This window comes from Lynx rufus, unplaced genomic scaffold (genome assembly GCF_022079265.1).
Source record: "Lynx rufus isolate CCGP_SWC_20201006 ecotype Redwood Valley unplaced genomic scaffold, mLynRuf1.p SCAF_15, whole genome shotgun sequence".
Classification (NCBI taxonomy): Eukaryota; Metazoa; Chordata; class Mammalia; order Carnivora; family Felidae; genus Lynx; species Lynx rufus.
In genome coordinates, this window is record NW_025814829.1 from 54830832 (window position 1) to 54849446 (window position 18615).

At 36.4% G+C, this 18615-nt stretch overlaps 1 protein-coding gene across 6 annotated transcripts in view; it reads right to left on the reverse strand.

Annotated features, from left to right (window-relative positions):
• Positions 1 to 412: 412 nt before the first annotated feature.
• The window catches only part of RGS7 (regulator of G protein signaling 7), a 493624-nt gene continuing 475421 nt past the window's right edge, over positions 413 to 18615 (reverse strand). For 3 of the 6 annotated variants that reach the window (XM_047077340.1, XM_047077343.1, XM_047077339.1), the window contains 7 exons: positions 15852 to 15950; positions 14370 to 14431; positions 12957 to 13067; positions 11577 to 11702; positions 5813 to 5999; positions 2683 to 2772; positions 413 to 487 (listed from right to left, as the gene is read on the reverse strand). In XM_047077340.1, coding sequence (XP_046933296.1) covers positions 413 to 487; positions 2683 to 2772; positions 5813 to 5999; positions 11577 to 11702; positions 12957 to 13067; positions 14370 to 14431; positions 15852 to 15950 — 750 coding nt within the window. Of the gene's footprint in view, positions 488 to 1244; positions 1299 to 2682; positions 2773 to 5812; positions 6000 to 11576; positions 11703 to 12956; positions 13068 to 14369; positions 14432 to 15851; positions 15951 to 18615 lie in introns of all 6 variants that reach the window. The other 3 variants (XM_047077341.1, XM_047077338.1, XM_047077342.1) reach the window with 2 other exon arrangements.

Below are 18615 nucleotides of genomic sequence, written 5' to 3' on the forward strand. Positions count from 1 at the left end.
TATTTTAAAGGTCAGAGATTCCAACAGAACCAGCCAACATTTTTTGAAGTTTATTGAGTGATTAATTCCTAGAGTTCTTCATTTTCCAGCCCTTTAATTTTTGCAATCACATTGACTGTTCAAAGTATATACAGCTTTTTAAAGTCTGTTCCTAGTCACAACTGGCAATTCATAAATAGAACTGATTAACATTCCCCACCACAAAGATATTTGAAGGAAACTAAAAACAAAAAACAGCATCTTTGTTGACTCCAATTTGCTTACATTTCAACACACATAACTCCACTTAACTGGCCATCACAGCAAAAGCCACAACACACACACACACACACAGCAGCATGGAGCTAACCACACAACTCAACAGACAATGCAGACAAACTTGAGTATAAACCAAGATTTTTCTACCTCTTTTTCATAACAGGTTAGTGCTGGCCCTCAGTGTTGGTGTACAGTTTTTATGGCATGGGAAAATAGGGATGTTTCTGCCCTATAAAAATAAATGTGTTGAAGGCTTTAGTTTGAGCTTACACAACGTCAGAAAGTTGCAAAGGCACTGGCACAATACAAAAAAAAAAAAAAAAAAAAGGAATCCCACATACAAATATATCACCAAAGTATCACCAAAACACATGGCAAGATACTAAGAAAACAGTGGTATGAAAACTACTGGTTTCTTGGATGATTTATGCAACAGTTTTCAACACCTTCCCAAAACATAAAGCATAAGAGAGGCATGCTGGTGGGTCTTTGGTGGGCATATCTTGTCACCAACCACCATTCATACCAAGTCTTTGGCTTTAAACTGCTCATTAGGCCATTTTCTCTCTGCAGAGGTAGAAAGCACAGAACCCTCATTGTTCTTTAACTTTTAAAAAAGCCTTAGGAAGGGCTAAGAGAAAGAGCATGTAGAAATGCATGCACCATCTTTAAGAAAGAAAGGGATACATAGAATGAAAATAAAAACACGTAAGAGATACTTTCTTCATTTTATATGCCATAATATATACTTCTTTCCAAACCTTAGTTTGACACAAATGGTTTCTTACGGATGACATCTTTACTCTAGAAAGAGCTGGGTCAGAAAGATAAGCAGGAAGCAGAAGTTCTGAGTTCGAATAAAGACAATACTTTTGTTACATCAACGGATGAAAGGTGAGTGATGGGGCTAGAAATTGGGAAAATTTCCCAATTAGACTTAATGATTTGTAATTCCTCAAAAAAAAAAAAAAAGAAAGAAAACTTACCACATTCTGTGCAAATTTCTCAAAAGATGTTCTGCGATCCATTGAGTGTTCCGACTTACATGAATGGGGTGGGTGTGGCAAAGGGAAATAGGGAACATAAATAAAAAGAAAGCAAGGAAAACAGCATAAAGAGACAGGATGATGAAAGGAGGCAATGCCAAATCCATGTTCTAAGTCACAGGGACCGGGAAGGTAGGAAAGCTGCCAAGGAAGGACGCTAGACACAGGACATAGGCTCTGTTTTTATTAGAACTTCTATTTTTAACACCAAAACTCTTCCTGTGCAAACAAAATGGTATGATTTCAAGCAAAATTAAATGACACTAAAATGAAGTAGATTCATGAAGGTTTTACGTTGACATTTGCAAAGCCTACATATTTGAAAATCAGTGGAATATCTTCAGAATTTCTTCATACTTTTCTGTTAGGACTAGATTTCTGTTGATTATGTCAATTCTGTCAAGCATTGCTGTCCAATAGAATTTGCTGAAAGGATGGAAATGCCATTCTATGTTGTCCAATATTTCAGAAGCTGATGCCATTGAGTACATGAAATCTGGCTAGAATTTATGTACTCTTAATTTAAATTTAAATTTAAACAATCCCATGTGGCTAGTGGCTGCTGTATTGAACAGGGCAAGTACAGAGTATTTATTGGCAAAGGCAATGGACTTTAAAAATCAGATTAGCCTAAATGACAGTCATGAATTACACAAAATTATAATTTCATCTCAAAAATTTCAGGAAGCTATGGACTATTTTAACATTAAAAAATAATGAATGATGTTCAATTTTTATATTCAGATTTTCCATACCCTGCCTTAATGATTAGATTGATTATAAACATTAATTGAATAATGAGGTCTATTGCAGCTCTTCCAAAATGTGTTTGGCTACCTTGTTAGGTGTGTAAAGTTCATCATCAGGATACTAAGTAATTCAGGATGAATGCCAAATTAAAATATTTTGAATCGAACATAACTACATTTTGGCAACTATCATTGAAAATAATAAGTCTATATTTGGTTATGGGGTATGTGGCCAAAACCTTACACTCAAGCTTCCTGGACAAAGAAAACCCTCTTCAAGTTTTTGACCTAATGATGTTATTCTTTCCTTTTCATTAATTTTAATTTTTTATATTTTTATATCCATAAACTGGCCATACAAGAGACTAACATGAAACATGAAAACAGGTTCTAAAAAACGTTGTAAAGCATGAACGTCTGCAGAAATAAACAAAACAAAAAAGAAAATAAGCAATCAACAAACAAAAACAAAAACATCTCAGATGGCCCTTATAAAACACAAAGGTTTGGGGAAGGTCTTGGAGTGTGTTCACTTACCATTTGTCCAATACCCTGGCCTCAGTAGAAGGAACTACTCCATACAATTATAACTGAGAACCAGATCGAAAAAGGTCACAAAGAACCAATACCTTTTTCTTTGCCTGTAGAAGCTCTTGATAGGCACTGGATCTTATAAAACGTGGGTATGAATCACTTTTCATCAATTTGTAAATGTGCTCCTAAAAAGAAATAATGGTTGAAGTGCCTCTTTATTATTTCTCAGGGAAAAATCAAATCCTGTGTCAAGAATACAGGGTATGGTTCAAAACAAATCTGGAAACAGCTAAAATTAATAATGATAATGTTGATGAGAATACTTTGTGTTTACAGAACATATGAATCTTCAGATTTATAATTTTATTCATGATCAATATTTAAACTGGGTTGAGAGCTACAGAGGAGGCAAATCATATCCAGTCCTTGAAAAACATGGAATTCAGTTAATGGAAGGTCATGAAGTTATTTCAAATCAAGTTGTTGATTTATATAGGTCATTTGAGAATATAAATAAATCTACTATCTCTTAAAATTACTCCACGCCAAAAGTGAATGATATGAAGTCAAGACTCAGTAATCACACTAGCTATCTACTTGGAGGATGCAGACTGTCCAGATGAATCATCTCTTTGGTACTAATTATATTAAAAAATTGTCATCCACATCCACTTTGGGCCAGAGCACAAATCCAAGAAATATTTTGTGATATTTAATTGCTAAATCTCCTAATTTGTATGCATTAAAAAAAACTTCCTTCAGTGACAGATTAGGTAAATATTTAATAATTTAAACCTATAATCAGTCCACAATGTCCTATTATGATGATGAATATTGATAGACAAAGAAGTCAAGGAAAAAAATATATTCATCCCATTCAGTTGTTAGCCCCATCTAGGGAGTTCAATGAGCATTGAAGTTCAATGGAGCATAAATGCTCCTTCCTCTTTCTAGTCTAGTGAAAAATCAGTTAGATATAGAGAGTATCCTGGATGTCCCAATCTCTTTTTGTTTGCAGAAAAAAATATATTTTAGGAAATGACTCAGTTTCCCCAGTCTCAAACACACCATTGCCACGTAGAGCAGAAAATCCTCTCTGCTATGATTTGGAGTTATTCTCACTCAATATCTAGCCCAAGGCTCACCTCCAAAAGTATGGTACATTCAAGACCCTATCAGAATTTGTTGTTGGAAAAGTGGAGAGAGGTCTTGTTTTGGGGTCAAGCATTGAAGGTTTCAGATCTTATCTCGCTCGAGACCTGCCACTTACAAACATGTAAATTTAGGTCAATTATCCCATCTCTCTGAGCCTTAGTTTTCCACTCTGTACAATAGGGTTGTTGTGAGGCTTAAAGGAATGATACATATTTAGCAAAGAAGGGGAGTATGCATAGTAAGTGCTCAGATATACTTGCATATATACTAGGCACACTTCTAGTGATTGCCTGTATTAGTTAATTTAATCCTCACAAAACTTCAGTGAGGATGGGAACCATTATTATACCCATTTTAAATATGAAGAAGGTCACAGAGCTTTGACTAGAACCCAGGCAATTTGGCTCTAGAGTCTGCTTTCTTAACCATTACACTGTTTCTTTTCTCAAAAAATGGCAGGAATTTTCATTACTATATTTTTGAGGATGGGGTTAAAAAACCTATCAACAACTGGAGTTAAATATCTGAGCTTAACTGAAAAAGAAGCCCAGGGTCAGGTGGTAATGTTTTCTATAGAAAATTATGCCTTTTCATTTTACTGAAGACCTATTAAGCAAGAATATTTTTAATGCCACAGATAACAAAGAAATGTTCTTTTTAAGACTTCAGGGAGATCATTTCAAACATTTTACATATTGTTGGCTCTAGAAAAATGCTTGAAATTTTATCTTGAACTGAAAGAAAGATAAATCCACAGAGAAGTAAGCAACAGGACTATAATTTTCATCCTGCTCTCTTGCATGTGTCTATAATTATTTCTACATAGAAGGCCATGGGAAAGCAAAGATGGGTGTCTGTTTAGCTATCTCAACCTGTGTTAGTTTTCTATACGATGGCTCATTTCTTTAGACCAAAGCCAGGAGAAATGTCCTTTCCACCGGGAGTGAAAATAAGGTCTTTTAGATTTTAAAATCTTCTAGATTTTATTTTAGTAATATTGTTATTTGAAAAACAAGATACTTTCTAGAACTAATATTCTTCTTTTGAAGAGGTTTAAGAAATTATGATGTATGCATGTTCCAATTTAAAAGCCAATTTAATTTACAGGGGCGCCTGGGTGGCTCAGTTGGTTGAGTGTCTGACTTCGACTCAGGTCATGATCTTACAGTTCATGAGTTCAAGCCCCGGGTCAGGCTTTGTGCTGACAGCTCGGAGCCTGTAGCCTGCTTCCGATTCTGTGTCTCCCTCACACTGCCCCTCCCCCGCTCATGTTCTGTCTCTCTCTCTCTCTCTCAAAAATAAATAAACATTAAAAAATTTTTTTAAAAAGCCAATTACAGCATATCATTAGGAAAATAATACTCAAAAGTTTACTTTTCTTCTTGAGCACAATATTTTTTTAGAGAAGGAAAAATTCAGACTGTGTCTAAGGAGGCAATTGTGCCCAGTTTGAGGAAAAAAAATCTAAATATTTGTCTTAGGATATTAACATCTTAATATTAATTTCCTTTTTTTCCTTTTCACAGATTAAAAACTTAACTTGGGAAATTCATATATGCCTAATTCTATTATTTCATTGTATCATAAGAGACAAAACTGGCTTGAGTGTGACATAACTGTAACCTACTTTAGCTTAGCTCTGACTATTCATAATGATGAATAATTTAGGAATGTCAGCATCTTAGAATCTCCACATTGGAAGATACCTTAAAGATTTCAACTATGTGTTACTGCGCTGAGGTCATCATTAGATAAGTGTTTTCTTGCATATTGGGAGATGAAGTAGAAAAATGAAGTAAAAGTGTTCAAATATTTCAAATATTCCCCTTTAAGAAATTTTCACATAAAAACATTCAAATTTATAAAACATTCCCAAGCTTCAGAAACTGTTCATTTTAATGTGTCTCTCTTTTCTTCCAAATCAATTGGAATTATTTTACATACAGTTACCTAAATTGAAAATATTAAGTCTAGCTGCCAATTACAATGAAAATAAAGCAGAAATACCTCAAACGTCAATTTTCCAGGAACACATTTGTGACATGCTGTGAGGCCCACCCATATACCAACCTGAGCATCTTCGAATGTGTATCGTCCAGGTTCCTTCACATTCTGTGTGGTTTTATCATAGCTCTTAGAATCCAAGTTAATGGCACTGGGAGCTCCAGGAGCCAGAAATTCTTGCCATATTTCCTGAACTCGGGAAGGGACTTCTCTAATAGGCCTTTTCTTCAGGTCTTCCACTGCTAGCCAGAATCTATGGAAAATGTGACACCAAGCATTTACTGTGATGCCTCATAATTTGCAACTTCTTATAATATTGACTGATCACACAATTCACAATAATGCATAACAATAAACCCCTTTTTTTCTCAGGGCTTCCAATATATGGCCTTTACTGAATTTTTTTTCATTAGTTGTATTCAAAAGTATAAATGTTTTCAAAAGGAAATATTGAAAACAATCTTTTTTAAGTGTTTGCTATTGAAAGCAGATCTCCCAGAGCCCTGATTCTTCACAACTTTAATTTTTACTACAGCAAAATAGCACCACTAAAGAACCATTTATTAGAAAGGAAGAGGAGGTTGTAGGGGATTAGAGTGAATGACACAGAGCATCTGCTTGGGGGATAAAGCAGTGCATTGTACTATATTCTTTGGATCTGTTGTCCATGTGAGCAATGAGAGTTAGTATGGAGAGGATTTTCTGCTCTACGTGGCAAGGGAATCACAGCGAAGCTTTACTGGAATTAAAAGAGGCCTGGACACAAGATCAGAAAAGGCCCTAGCTGGAGAAATCAGGGCAAGTAACTAATTTTAGGCTGTTTAATTCAGAGAGTTATGGAATGACAGAAGCAACAAGCTTTCACGTGCCACTGTTTGAAAGGTTTAAATTTGCAGAGGCATCAAAGCAATTCAGAAGCTCTGGAAAACAAACAAACAAAACAAATACTGACTTTCTTCTAAATATGTAAATATATTTTATATGCTTCTGTGTAGAATATATATGCTGTAAGGAAAAAAACCCACCAGAACATGTTTTGGCTAAGAGCAAATAGCAATGTCTAATAATAAAGGGTCACATTGTATTAATAGGTTTCATTTCTTTAAATTTTGTTCTACGTTATATCATTTTGGTTAGGACTAGAAATAATGTTGAAAAGATGAAGATGCTGGGTGCCTGGGTGGCTCAGTTGGTTAAGCATCTGGCTCTTGGTTTCAGCTCAGGTCATGATCTCATGGTTTCGTGAGTTCAAGCCCCATGTTAATCTCTGTACTGACAGCATGGAGCCTACTTGGGATTCTCTCTCTTTCTCTCTCTCTCTCCCCCTCCCATGCTCGTGGCCTGCCTCTGCCCCTCTCAAAATAAGTAAATAAACTTAAAAAAATGAATATATACATGATATATATATTATATATATCACTATAATTTGTTAAAATGAAAAAAAATCCTTGAAAATGGAACATACTACGTCTATGTTATCCTCAATATAGACCATTATCACCCTAATAGCATATGTAGTCATGAAATGGGAAAATGACAAAAGACAAAGTTCACTACAGGCTACAGAGTCTTTATTTATTTATTTATTTATTTATTTATTTATTTAATATATGAAATTTTTTGTCAAATTGGTTTCCATACAACACCCAGTGCTCATCCCAAAAGGTGCCCTCCTCAATACCCACCCCCCACCCTCCCCTCCCTCCCACCCCCCATCAACCCTCAGTTTGTTCTCAGTTCAGGCTACAGAGTCTTAAGAGAGGTACAATATGACCTTTATAAACAGAACCTTCATACAAACAGAACCTTCATAATTATTAAGTTTTAACTTGGGCATTAATGAAAGGTCAGAAATAAGTAATAAAGCAGTTGAGCTAGAGTTAGAAAATCAAATATTACTCCATCTAGTGAGTTTCCAGTTTCTAGAGATTATTTTCCTATAGATATATATAACAGTAGATAGTCCAATTTTGGACAACGCCTTACACATGAAACTACCATTATTGTCTTCAGAAGGGAAGGCTCAAGACTATTTCCTCTAAAAATAAGAGATTTGGACACTGTGCAATCTAATTGCCATCTGAGGGCGCATAAATGTTGTAATGAATGCTCATTCAAGTCCATTCCAGCATGCTTTCAACACCTTAATTGAAAGAATTTTTCTGTCCTCAAAGAAGCACTAGAGAAAAAGGTACACCATTCAAATAACTGCCTAACATTAGGACCCCAGGAGCAGCTATCAACAGGGCAAACCACATAGTGTGGGAGTGCAAAGCAGGAAAAAGCCTTCTGCTGGGCAAAGCACTGGGCTGGTAAGGGAAAGCTGATATAGATGCAGTGACATCTTAATAAATTTGAAAACACAGAAAAATTAATAAGAACACTTACAGTAATAAGTGCAGGCTCTATTCTAAGTGGTTTAGTCATATTTACTAATTCAATCTCTACAGCACTAGAGTATGTGCTATTATTTCCCCCATTTTTGAGAAAAGGAAACTGAGGATATGAAGATTAAGTCACTTATTTAAGGTTGCCCACTATGAGTGTCATAGCTGGGGTTTGCCCCTGGATAATTTGCAGCAGTTGATGTGCTCGTAACTGTCCCTAAGAGCATCATCGCCTGCCTGCCTTCCTTCCTTCCTTCCTTCCTTCCTTCCTTCCTTCCTCTTTCTTTCTTTCTTTCTTTCTTTCTTTCTTTCTTTCTTTCTTTCTTTCTTTCTTTCTTTTTATGTCTATTTGTTTTGGAGATAGACAGAGAATGAGTGGGAAAGGGGAAGAAAGAGAGGGAGACAGAATCCGAGCAGGCTCTAGGCTCTAAGCTGTCAGCACAGAGCGTGATATGGGGCTTGAACTCATGAACTGTGAGATCATGACCTGAGCCAAAGTTGGACCCTTAACCAACTGAGACACCCAGGTGCCCCACATCATCACCTTTCTTATTCTCGGCCTTACTGTAGATGCTGTAATAACTCAGTAGAATGGAAAGGACACTGGTAAAATCCCATCATCCTTAATATATGGTAGCTGGAATATGAGGAAGTGTCTTAATGTCTTTGAGTCTTGAGTTCTTAATCAGTAAAATGGGATAATAATGTCTATCTCACTAGGTTTCCATTAGATGACAAGATAAATTTTGTAAGAGGCACTTCTGAGTGCCTGACACATTTTTAGACACTCAACAATAAAACTCATATTACTATATTTCCTTAGTAGTTCCACTATGCTGCATGTTTTACCTGAAAAGGGAATGAGTAAAAACACACCAATGGACAGCAGAGGTTATATTTAAGGAATAAGTTATCAATAAACAGTATTTCTTGACTTTTTTTTTCCTGTCTTAATTCTGGAAGAACATAGGAGTGTCATGCTTCTGTAAAGAGCAGGTGCTTACAGGCAGCTGCTTGATAAGACAAACTGAGACTAACTTAAGCTCAATTAGCCCTCCTGGACAACTGGAATATTCTTTCTTCCTCAGTGTGTGATACCAGAAACAGTGGGCTCAGATTTGGGGAGCAGTGGAGTATAGCCTCTATTGGCTTTTAGAAAGCCTAGGATTCCAATTACTAGCCCATCTAACTTGGACAAGATGCTTAGCCTCCCTCAGACATATTTTGCTTATCGGAAAATGGGGCACAAATGTTTAAATTTCATTTTTGTTGTGGTGATTAGATGTTTGATAATCAGAAAGAGTGAACACTAAATATACCATGGCATAACAGTATGGATATGATTATAACATAAAATATATTAAATATGTCATATTTCTTAAATGAAATGACTTAGATGGAAAACTAGCATGGTAGGGGTGCCTGGGTGGCTCAGTCGGTTGAGCGTCCAACTTCAGCTAAGGTCATGATCTCTCAGTTCCTGAGTTCAAGTCCCGCGTCAGGCTGTGTGCTAACAGCCCAGAGTCTTGGAGCCTGCTTCGGATTCTGTGTCTCTCCCTCTCCCTGCCCCTCCCCCCCCCTTTCTTTCTCTCTCTCTCAAAAATAAACATTAAAAAAATTAAAAAAAAGAAAACTAGTATGGCATAAAATTATTGACATAAGAAATGGTTAAGGCTTGAACTAAGGAATCAGCAGTGATTCAATTCATTCACGAAACAAACACAGTTGCCACTATTTCCTTTGCCCAGAGCTTCTTTCTTCTTACGTTTTGGCTGGTTATATCTTGACATCCAAATCACAGCCTGAAGCTATTTCCCCTAGGATGCCTTTGCTGACCTCCAACTCTAGGTTAGCTATCCCTCTGTACTTCTCAGATCTAAATAACCACGATTTTGTGTTGTGATCTGTGTTCTCCGTATCCACCACTAGGCTGTAGTTTTAATGAAATCAGGAACCATTTTTATTTGGTTAGGTGATACTGGCCAGGCTTATTACTTGTTTATTTCTTAAGTTTATTTTTACTTGTTTTGAGAGAGAGAGAGAGCACGAGCAGGGGAGGGGCAGAGAGAGAGAGAGGGAGAGAGATAGAATCTCAAGCAGGCTCCAAACTGTGAGCGTGAAGCCCAATGCAGGGCTTGATCTCACAAACTGTAGATCATGACCTGAGCCAAAACCAAGAGCTGGACCTTTAACTGACTGAGCAACCCAGGTGCCCTATTTCTTGTTTATTTTTTCATCATGATACCCCTGATGTTGGCATTTATTTAAAAACTTAGAGAACTAGAGGAAATTCCATCTTCCCATCTGCTAAAAGGCTAAAAATATTTTTTATCTCTGCTATATTTTTTATGCATTCCTTTACTCAATAATTGATGATGTGACCTTGATAAAAAAAAAAAAAACCCTTAGCAGTGTAGATCTTCTAAAGGCCTTCCCAAGATGGGTTTGCACAAACTTGAATGAATAGAAGGCTGCATCCCAACAATTCATGACAGGCATGCATATATAATAAAATTATTCCAGGTTCCAACTGTGATCATCTTGCTTCAACCATAGGACATCTGTCAAAGTTCTACATGCTTCTGAATGATTTGGTATTGGTATCTGTTAAATCATCTGTAAAGAATGTGACAATGCCTGGAGCTGCAGTGTTCCAATGAAAATAAATGAATGCTGGGACCTTACCATAAATGAGTTCCACAGGACCGCATAAGTCATGGGAAAGTAAATTAGGGTATCATTTTCAAAAGAATAATGAATTAAAAAGCTCATGGAAAAACATTTTTATGCAGTGGAAAGTTATCACTCACTTCGGTGATCTTAAAAAGAGCCATTAAAATCTATTGCAGTGTCTCACATTTAAAAATTCAATTTCCAGGTGCCTCTTAAGTTCGAAAAAATTCAAAAATATGTAAGGATGATGCATACAACAGATGGGTGGAATGCACACCCCTCTCCTACTAACAGCTCAGTGTGGTGCGGCCCTCAACTGTCCTGAAGCTATATTTAAATGTGCCAAGTGCATGAACTGCCCCACAGTGTTGTTTCAAGTTATTTTTAATAGGCACCCAGACCTTACTTTAAGAAGACCAATACTGATAAATAATGATAATTTAACTTCATAAATATTATTGGCCATTCTTCACTTTGCCAAACATTAGTTCAGGTATTATACTTTTTTATGGAGTCCATTTCAAATGCATCACACTTATATACTTAATAGATGAAGAGATAATGTAAAAATAAACCATTATAAGGAACTAATAATTCTGGATAGGCTTTTCCTTTGTTACCTTTTTTCCTCCATCAGGAGGCAGAAATTCAATGGGTTCATATTGTCATCATGTTGGTACGAGGGTAACTGATCTATTTGGTGCAAAATAACCAGCCATATCACAGTAAGTCTCTCTGACATAGAATAGGATACAAACAATGTGTCTTACCTTAAATTTTCTGAGCTGAATTCTGACTCTAGAAATTTAAGAAACTGTTCTCTCCCAACTGGGTCTTTCAATGCTTCATCCATGCCAAAACCCCATCGTTTTACCCTCTGCTGACTTGGTTCTTTGCTATAGGAGATAAAATGAGGAAAAATATACTCCTTTCATGCCAATTCTATCTTCTATTACATTTCCCCTCAAAATCATATATATCTTGAGGTTCCCATCTTTAACATATCTTTCAGGAAAAAAAAATCTGTGATTGATGGCTGTGCATGAAATCATAGTGAAGTATATATTAGGCATTAACAACAGTCTAATCTTTATTAAGCCTAGGCACTAAGTGCTCTAGAGGGATTCTTTTAGATTTTTTTCTGCAACTTTTGAGACAGGTACTATTATAATTCTTATTTTATAGATGAAGAAATCAAGGCACACAGAGGGTTTTAACTTGCCAATGTATGACATGTAATAAGGGGCAATATTCTAGACATTCTCACCTCAAAGCACGATTTCTTAACCAGCATATAGTGTGGAGTCTCATGGTGGTACGTTGTACTGGAGGAAAATGCACTGGGAAGCAAAAGGCCTAAATTCTAGTTATGAGTTTGTTGTTGATGAAATGTGTGACCTAATCCTGGCTGAATCACAACATTCTGGGGCCCCAATTCCTCATGTATAAAATCTAGAACTTATGGATGAAGAGCCTGCACTTGTCAAGCATTTAAGAACACTGTCTGGAGGTAAAAGAAAGAAAAAGTCCATAAACACAGTCTAGAGAAAGGCCATAGGATGTGAAATCCTCACTCTGTGTAGTGATAGGCACTGCTCTCCTCATGACTCTGTCACGATTGATGATATAAGTCTTCCCTTATACAGGTCATGAGGGAAACCAGGGAATCTTAAATTGTGCTTTGGTTTTCTTAAGACGTCAGTATCTTGTCAGATTCTCTTAGAGTGTTAATGGCAAGTTCATTTTGTTTTAAAATTGACTGGATAGAGCCATACCTGTATTGTGCTTAAATAAGTATGGATTTAACAATCATTTTGCTTGAATACAGGGGCCTGTGTGGCTATGCGGAGTTTCAAAGAAGCAAAAACCATGAGCTAAATTTCAAGAACTGAAGATCCCAACTCTGAATAATCTATCCTGAAACTCCTGTACCTCTAATTTTGTGCCAGTCCTCTGGCAATGTGCATCTGAACACAAATGCAAGTATTTAAGGTTTAAAAACCATTACCTTGAACAAGAACTTTATATCACGGGCTAATAGAGACACAGAGTAAAATTAGCCTTACCATTATCAGTTATGGAATTCTTCCTATTTTACCCAAAACCTGAAATAAGTGAAATAATTGGAGAGAAAAGAACATGTCACATACCTTGCTTCGAGTTCCCAGAAAGTAGTATCATCAGACAGCCATGGGTTAGAAGGGTCAGGTGGCACAAGAAATGGGTCATATTCTACATACTGTTCCGTGTAACTTAACAGACTAGAGAGAAAAAAAAAATATTTTCATCTTCGTTAGTTTTTTTGCTGAGTTATACCCAGCCCCAAATAAGGGATACGATATAAAAAGGTCTGGGCAAGGAATCGCTTGCTTATAGAGTAAAACCCAATGGCAGTTTCCACGTTTCAATAACTTTTGTGCATCAACTTATTGTGCACCTTGGAAGACAAATGTAGCTAAGGAGTCCATGTCTGTCCATGCCCAAACCAAGTGAGGCAACATCCGTCCATTAAAATGAAGTAAAATGGAAAGTGTCAGTGTGTGAAAAACAGTGCTAAGGGTCAGTTCCAATCCTTGGCCAGCCAGTCCACTCACAGCTGAAATTTTAGCAAACTTGGAGAATGGGTAAAGGAAATTTTTATTAAAAGTATCTACAGGAGTTAGGTAAGGGGGGAATCACTAACATTTTTTTTTAATTTGTATTAAAAAAAAAGAAAGAAAGAAAAGAAAAAGACGGAGAGGAAAGGAAAGAAGTTGGAGAGGTGGGATTTGGCAATACTCCAAAGCGAAGAACATGTGTGCCACTAATAACAGATTTAAATGAAGAAAAGGAAAATATCTAAAATCTGTGTTTAATTCAAATTCTGAAGTCATGCAATAACTGAAAAGTGTCAATGTTAAGATGAATTTACAGAGAGGCTCTAAGTTGCCAAAAAGTAACTTGATAAATTGAAAGGTTCATTTCTCTCAGCAGGAGTGAAAAATTCAACTCCTTGGAAATATCTTCTGTATCTGATTCTAGTTGCGCAGGACTGGATCTCGAGAGACTGAAGACAGTAATGATCATTCTTTCATTTAAACTATAACAGAAGAGTTCCCTGAAAGTTTCCTTCCCTTCCCTCCCTTCCCCTCCCCTCTCCTTTCCTTCCCTTTCCTTCTTTTCTCTTTTCCTTTCTTTCTTTTCTTTCTTTCTTTCTCTTTCTTTCTTTCTTTCTTTCTTTCTTTCTTTCTTTCTTTCTAGGTTTATTGTTTTTGAGAGACAGGGAGAGATAGAGCACAAACAGGAGAGGGGCAGAGAGAGAGAGGGAGAAACAGAATCCAAAGTAGGCTCTCGGCTCCGAGCTGTCAGCACAGAGCCCAGCGTGGGGTTTGAACTCACAAACCATGAGATCATGACCTGAGCTGAAGTTGGACACTTAACCGACTGAGCCACCCAGGCACCCCATTTTTGAAAGTTTTCTATGTGCAAAAGGAAAAATAAAATTTCTTACAGGATCCCATTTTAAACACAGTTAACTATCACATGAATTTTTTTTATTTATATGGGCATCTTGAAATACTTACCTATCAGCAACTTTTGACATTTTTAACCGATGTCTATCTAACTGTATTTGCCAATATTTAATCTGAAAAGAATTAAAGAAGTAGTTATGTAAGTAGTGACATTCTCAAAATTTTCAACTCGAAATTCTGATACACTGGGCAATTCTAAATAAGAATATGTTCCAAGTCAGTAAAATTTCAAAGTCTGAAAAATCAAAGGAGATGACTCTGAAAATTAAAGTGTTTGAAAAAACATAGTCAATATCCCTTTAGAACAGCACTGAATTTGAACATTCTGCATACTTTGACAAAATATAACTTTATTTTAAAAGCATTATAGAGATTTTAAACATTTATTCAGAGTGAAAAGCCAAATCAGAATCAATCCCCAATATTAAATTCAGAAAATAAATATATTTGTTATTTGTACTATAATTTCTTTTTTTTTTTTTTAATGTTTATTTCTGAGACAGAGCATGAGTGGGGGAAGGGCAGAGAGAGAGGGAGACACAGAATCTGAAGCAGGCTCCAGGCTCCGACCTGTCAGCACACAGCCCGACGCGGGGCTCGAACTCACGAACTGCGAGATCATGACCTGAGCCGAGGTCGGTCGCTCAACTGACTGAGCCACCCAGGTGCCCCATGTACTATAATTTCAAAGTAAACCCTACTTCCTAATACTAGCCCAAGAAAGCATCAAAGATAGGTGTTTGGGGAATAATTTTACCAACATTTCATAACAAATGTTCACAGGGACATAATCACACATAGAAAACTTCAAAACTCTCTAAATTACTTTCCATTCATGGTTATTATAAATATACTAGAGAAAGTATCATTACACTATTGCTAAACCAGATCACAATAAAATATCAGGGAAAAGAATAAAAAAGTTATTTTGAACCAAACCAAGAGATTTCACTATTATTTGATATGAGAGACCCTCGTGTTTGCTCTCGAATATTACTTGGGGACCAAACTATTTATCAATTTGCGAAACAACAAGTGACATATGCCATTACTGCACACCAGTGTTAATTCAGGAAAACTTCAGAGGCTTATGAGGAGCAGGGGGGGAGAAGCAAGAAAAAGCTCTCCGTGAAGATCATGTCACATGATTGGATACAGAAAACACGTGACTCAATGGTCACCAGCTTCTAGTCTTCCGTTCTTCAAGAAGAGCTCCAGAGTACAAAATAACTCTTGAAATGGAGACGCCTAATCATCAGTGTAGGTCATTTTAAAGAATTGGTTAGAGGAAGCAGGATTTGGGGAATTAAAGAGTGAAGAGATCTGAAAAACACCTCTCTATATTGATACATTTTCGAGGGACTACACAGCTTAAAATAAGTGATTTCACTAACTTTTAACTGCAAATCTTCTCTATGAAACAGTCAACCCTTCAAATAACCTTTGAGAACCCTTGTCATTAAGATTCACCATGCAGTCTTCATAGCTACTACTCTGTAAACCCTTAACGGATCATTTTATAGGTAGACCCACCTGTTGTTGTAATTCATCTTCTGTTGGAGGTTTAGTTTCTGGTGTGGGTGTGTGGGTAGGACTGTGACTTCTAATGTCATTTTGTAAACCATAGACAGACTATATTAAAGTAAAAAAGAAATATTTTAGGACAAAATATCATTTATAGCCACAGACTTTCTAAAAGGTAATTTTGTGTTATATATTCAGTAAGGTAACGCAAAGCTTGTTACATATTTGATTAAGCTTCTCATTAAAATTCAAAGACACTGCTGTCATAAATATCTTATGAATATAAAATAGAAGCCCAGCTCTTTGAAAAAATATGTGGTTAGATTATTAACTTTGACAGAATAATCGATTATATGGAAAGATCACGGTAAGTCTGATAATAAAATTTGGGGATGGACTGAGAGTACTAAGTTGGGAAATAACACTGTATAGCATTTAATAAATATTGATTTCAAAATAAAATAGGGGTGGATATAGAATAGATTAAACACTTTATAAACCAAAAGAAAATGAAAAGAATCTGAGTTTTACAAAATGGAATACTGAAGAGAGAGACTACGTCAACAATTCTGTTGTTGATTTGGTTTCTGCTAGTGTGATCAAGGACACCCAGAGTGCTCCAAATTTCCCACCTCAGCATTGGGTTATTTACCTCACCGCACAGGCCTTGACATTTGGTGCCTTTGGGTGCCTTTTGCAAGCATCAGTGACCGCAAAGTTTTCTCCTATCTTTGGAATCCTTGATGCCCCAGTGCTTCTTTAGTATTTTGTCAAAAGGCCAAATCTACTGTTTAGGAATACTCTTTTTTGAGAAAGACCCACCGCTTAGTACGTACAAATGAATATTTAGGGTCTTACAGAGACAAAAAAAAAGTCTTCACCTGAAGGCGAGGCATCTCACATATCAACTCAAGGGAGAAGCCAAATAACTTTTTCTTTCATATCAAAGAATTATGACTTTAAAATAAAGGATTTAATATAAGCTACTGAGCACTTTTTGTTTGGACAAGAGGATGAAAGATAAGGACATAATAAAACTGCTCAAGCCCCACAAAATTGAAGTTACCAGATAGGTTTGGAAGAAACTCTTGAAATCAGAAGAGGGTAGATACAGATGTTTAAATGAGCCAATTTTCAGGCCCATCACTAACCATACAAGTATCTCTACATTCTATGGTGTTTTGTTCCTGACCTGTTTTTACTCGGACTCTATCTTTTCTTAATGTTAACCTGTTAGCTCTATACATGGACCTTTGGACTTGGTTTTTCCCTTGTAACTCCTCCTTACTTTGCTCTTAGCCTTTCTTCAATAGATACTCACTTGGATTTAACCTGCCTGAATTATCCAATTTAGACTATCTTTGGTAAATCTTTCAATCTGCCCTCTCTTGACCTAGTGTCAACCTCTTGGAACTTAATTTCTGTCACTGGGCATCCATTTCTTTTTTTTTTTTTAATTTTTTTTTTCAACGTTTATTTATTTTTGGGACAGAGAGAGACAGAGCATGAACGGGGGAGGGGCAGAGAGAGAGGGAGTCACAGAGTCAGAAACAGGCTCCAGGCTCTGAGCCATCAGCCCAGAGCCCGACGCGGGGCTCGAACTCACGGACCGCGAGATCGTGACCTGGCTGAAGTCGGACGCTTAACCGACTGCGCCACCCAGGCGCCCCACTGGGCATCCATTTCAACCCAACAAATATGGGTTGTATTCACATATGCCGTGAATTAATTATTAACAGGAGTGAACTGAATGGCTTAATTTTTTCTGTTCTTCCATTCATTCATTCAACATTTATTGAACACCTACTGTATGCTGGAGATAATGCTGAGCACTAGGGATGTAGAAATAAACAAAGATAGGTATGCTTCCTCCTCCATTGGAATTCACAACCTAGCGGAGGGGAAACATGTTACACAAATAATCACACAAATAAACATATGATTAAAACTGTGGTAAGTATCATGAAAGAAAACAATAACAAGAGCATGGGGCCTGTGTACAGGAGACTTAATTTTCACCGAAGAAAGAGAGAAGGCCTATGTGAACTACTAATACTCATATTTGAACTTTGAACTCTGAAGTGACAGTTGAGGTTGATGATTTTTTAAAATTGGGTGAGTAAAAGATCACCAATTATTCAATAATTGTAGAAAATAAATGTAGACATTGTCCAATGTTTATTATTTTTCAGGTGTATTACATTAATTTTTATAAAGAAAATAAAAAGACTCTAAGGTTTAAACATTACATTCTTATTTACCTTAGTTTAATTAAAGTACTTAATAAGAATCTATAGTTCATAGAAAAATGCTTATAAGATAAGATAGCTGACTATTTTAACAGTAAGTTTTTGGGTTAAGATTAAAAATAATTTAAAACACTGCTGGAAAAAATACTACATTTTGTGGTGTCATGGAAGTAAAATGATGTATAAATTATCTTCTGTCTCTATATTTCTATGATTACTTCAGTATGTATGCACAGCACATAGGTTCAGGAAGGTCCATGGAAAAATCACATCACTGGAAGGTGGTGTTTAAAGCTGTCTTCTACCAGTCTCGCTACTGGCTCTGAGGTTACTGTGGAGTTTCCATTTTTTGTCTTACATGCAGGTAAACATCAGGATTCCTGTCTTTCATCAGTCAGAGTGCCTTTAATTTTCTGGGGACCAGTGATAGCTTTTAACTTTGATTCTTGGTTACAGTGAAAATGGCCACGAATAATGAAGTTTTACATACAGGGCTTATTTTATGAACAAAGGAGGTAAGGAAA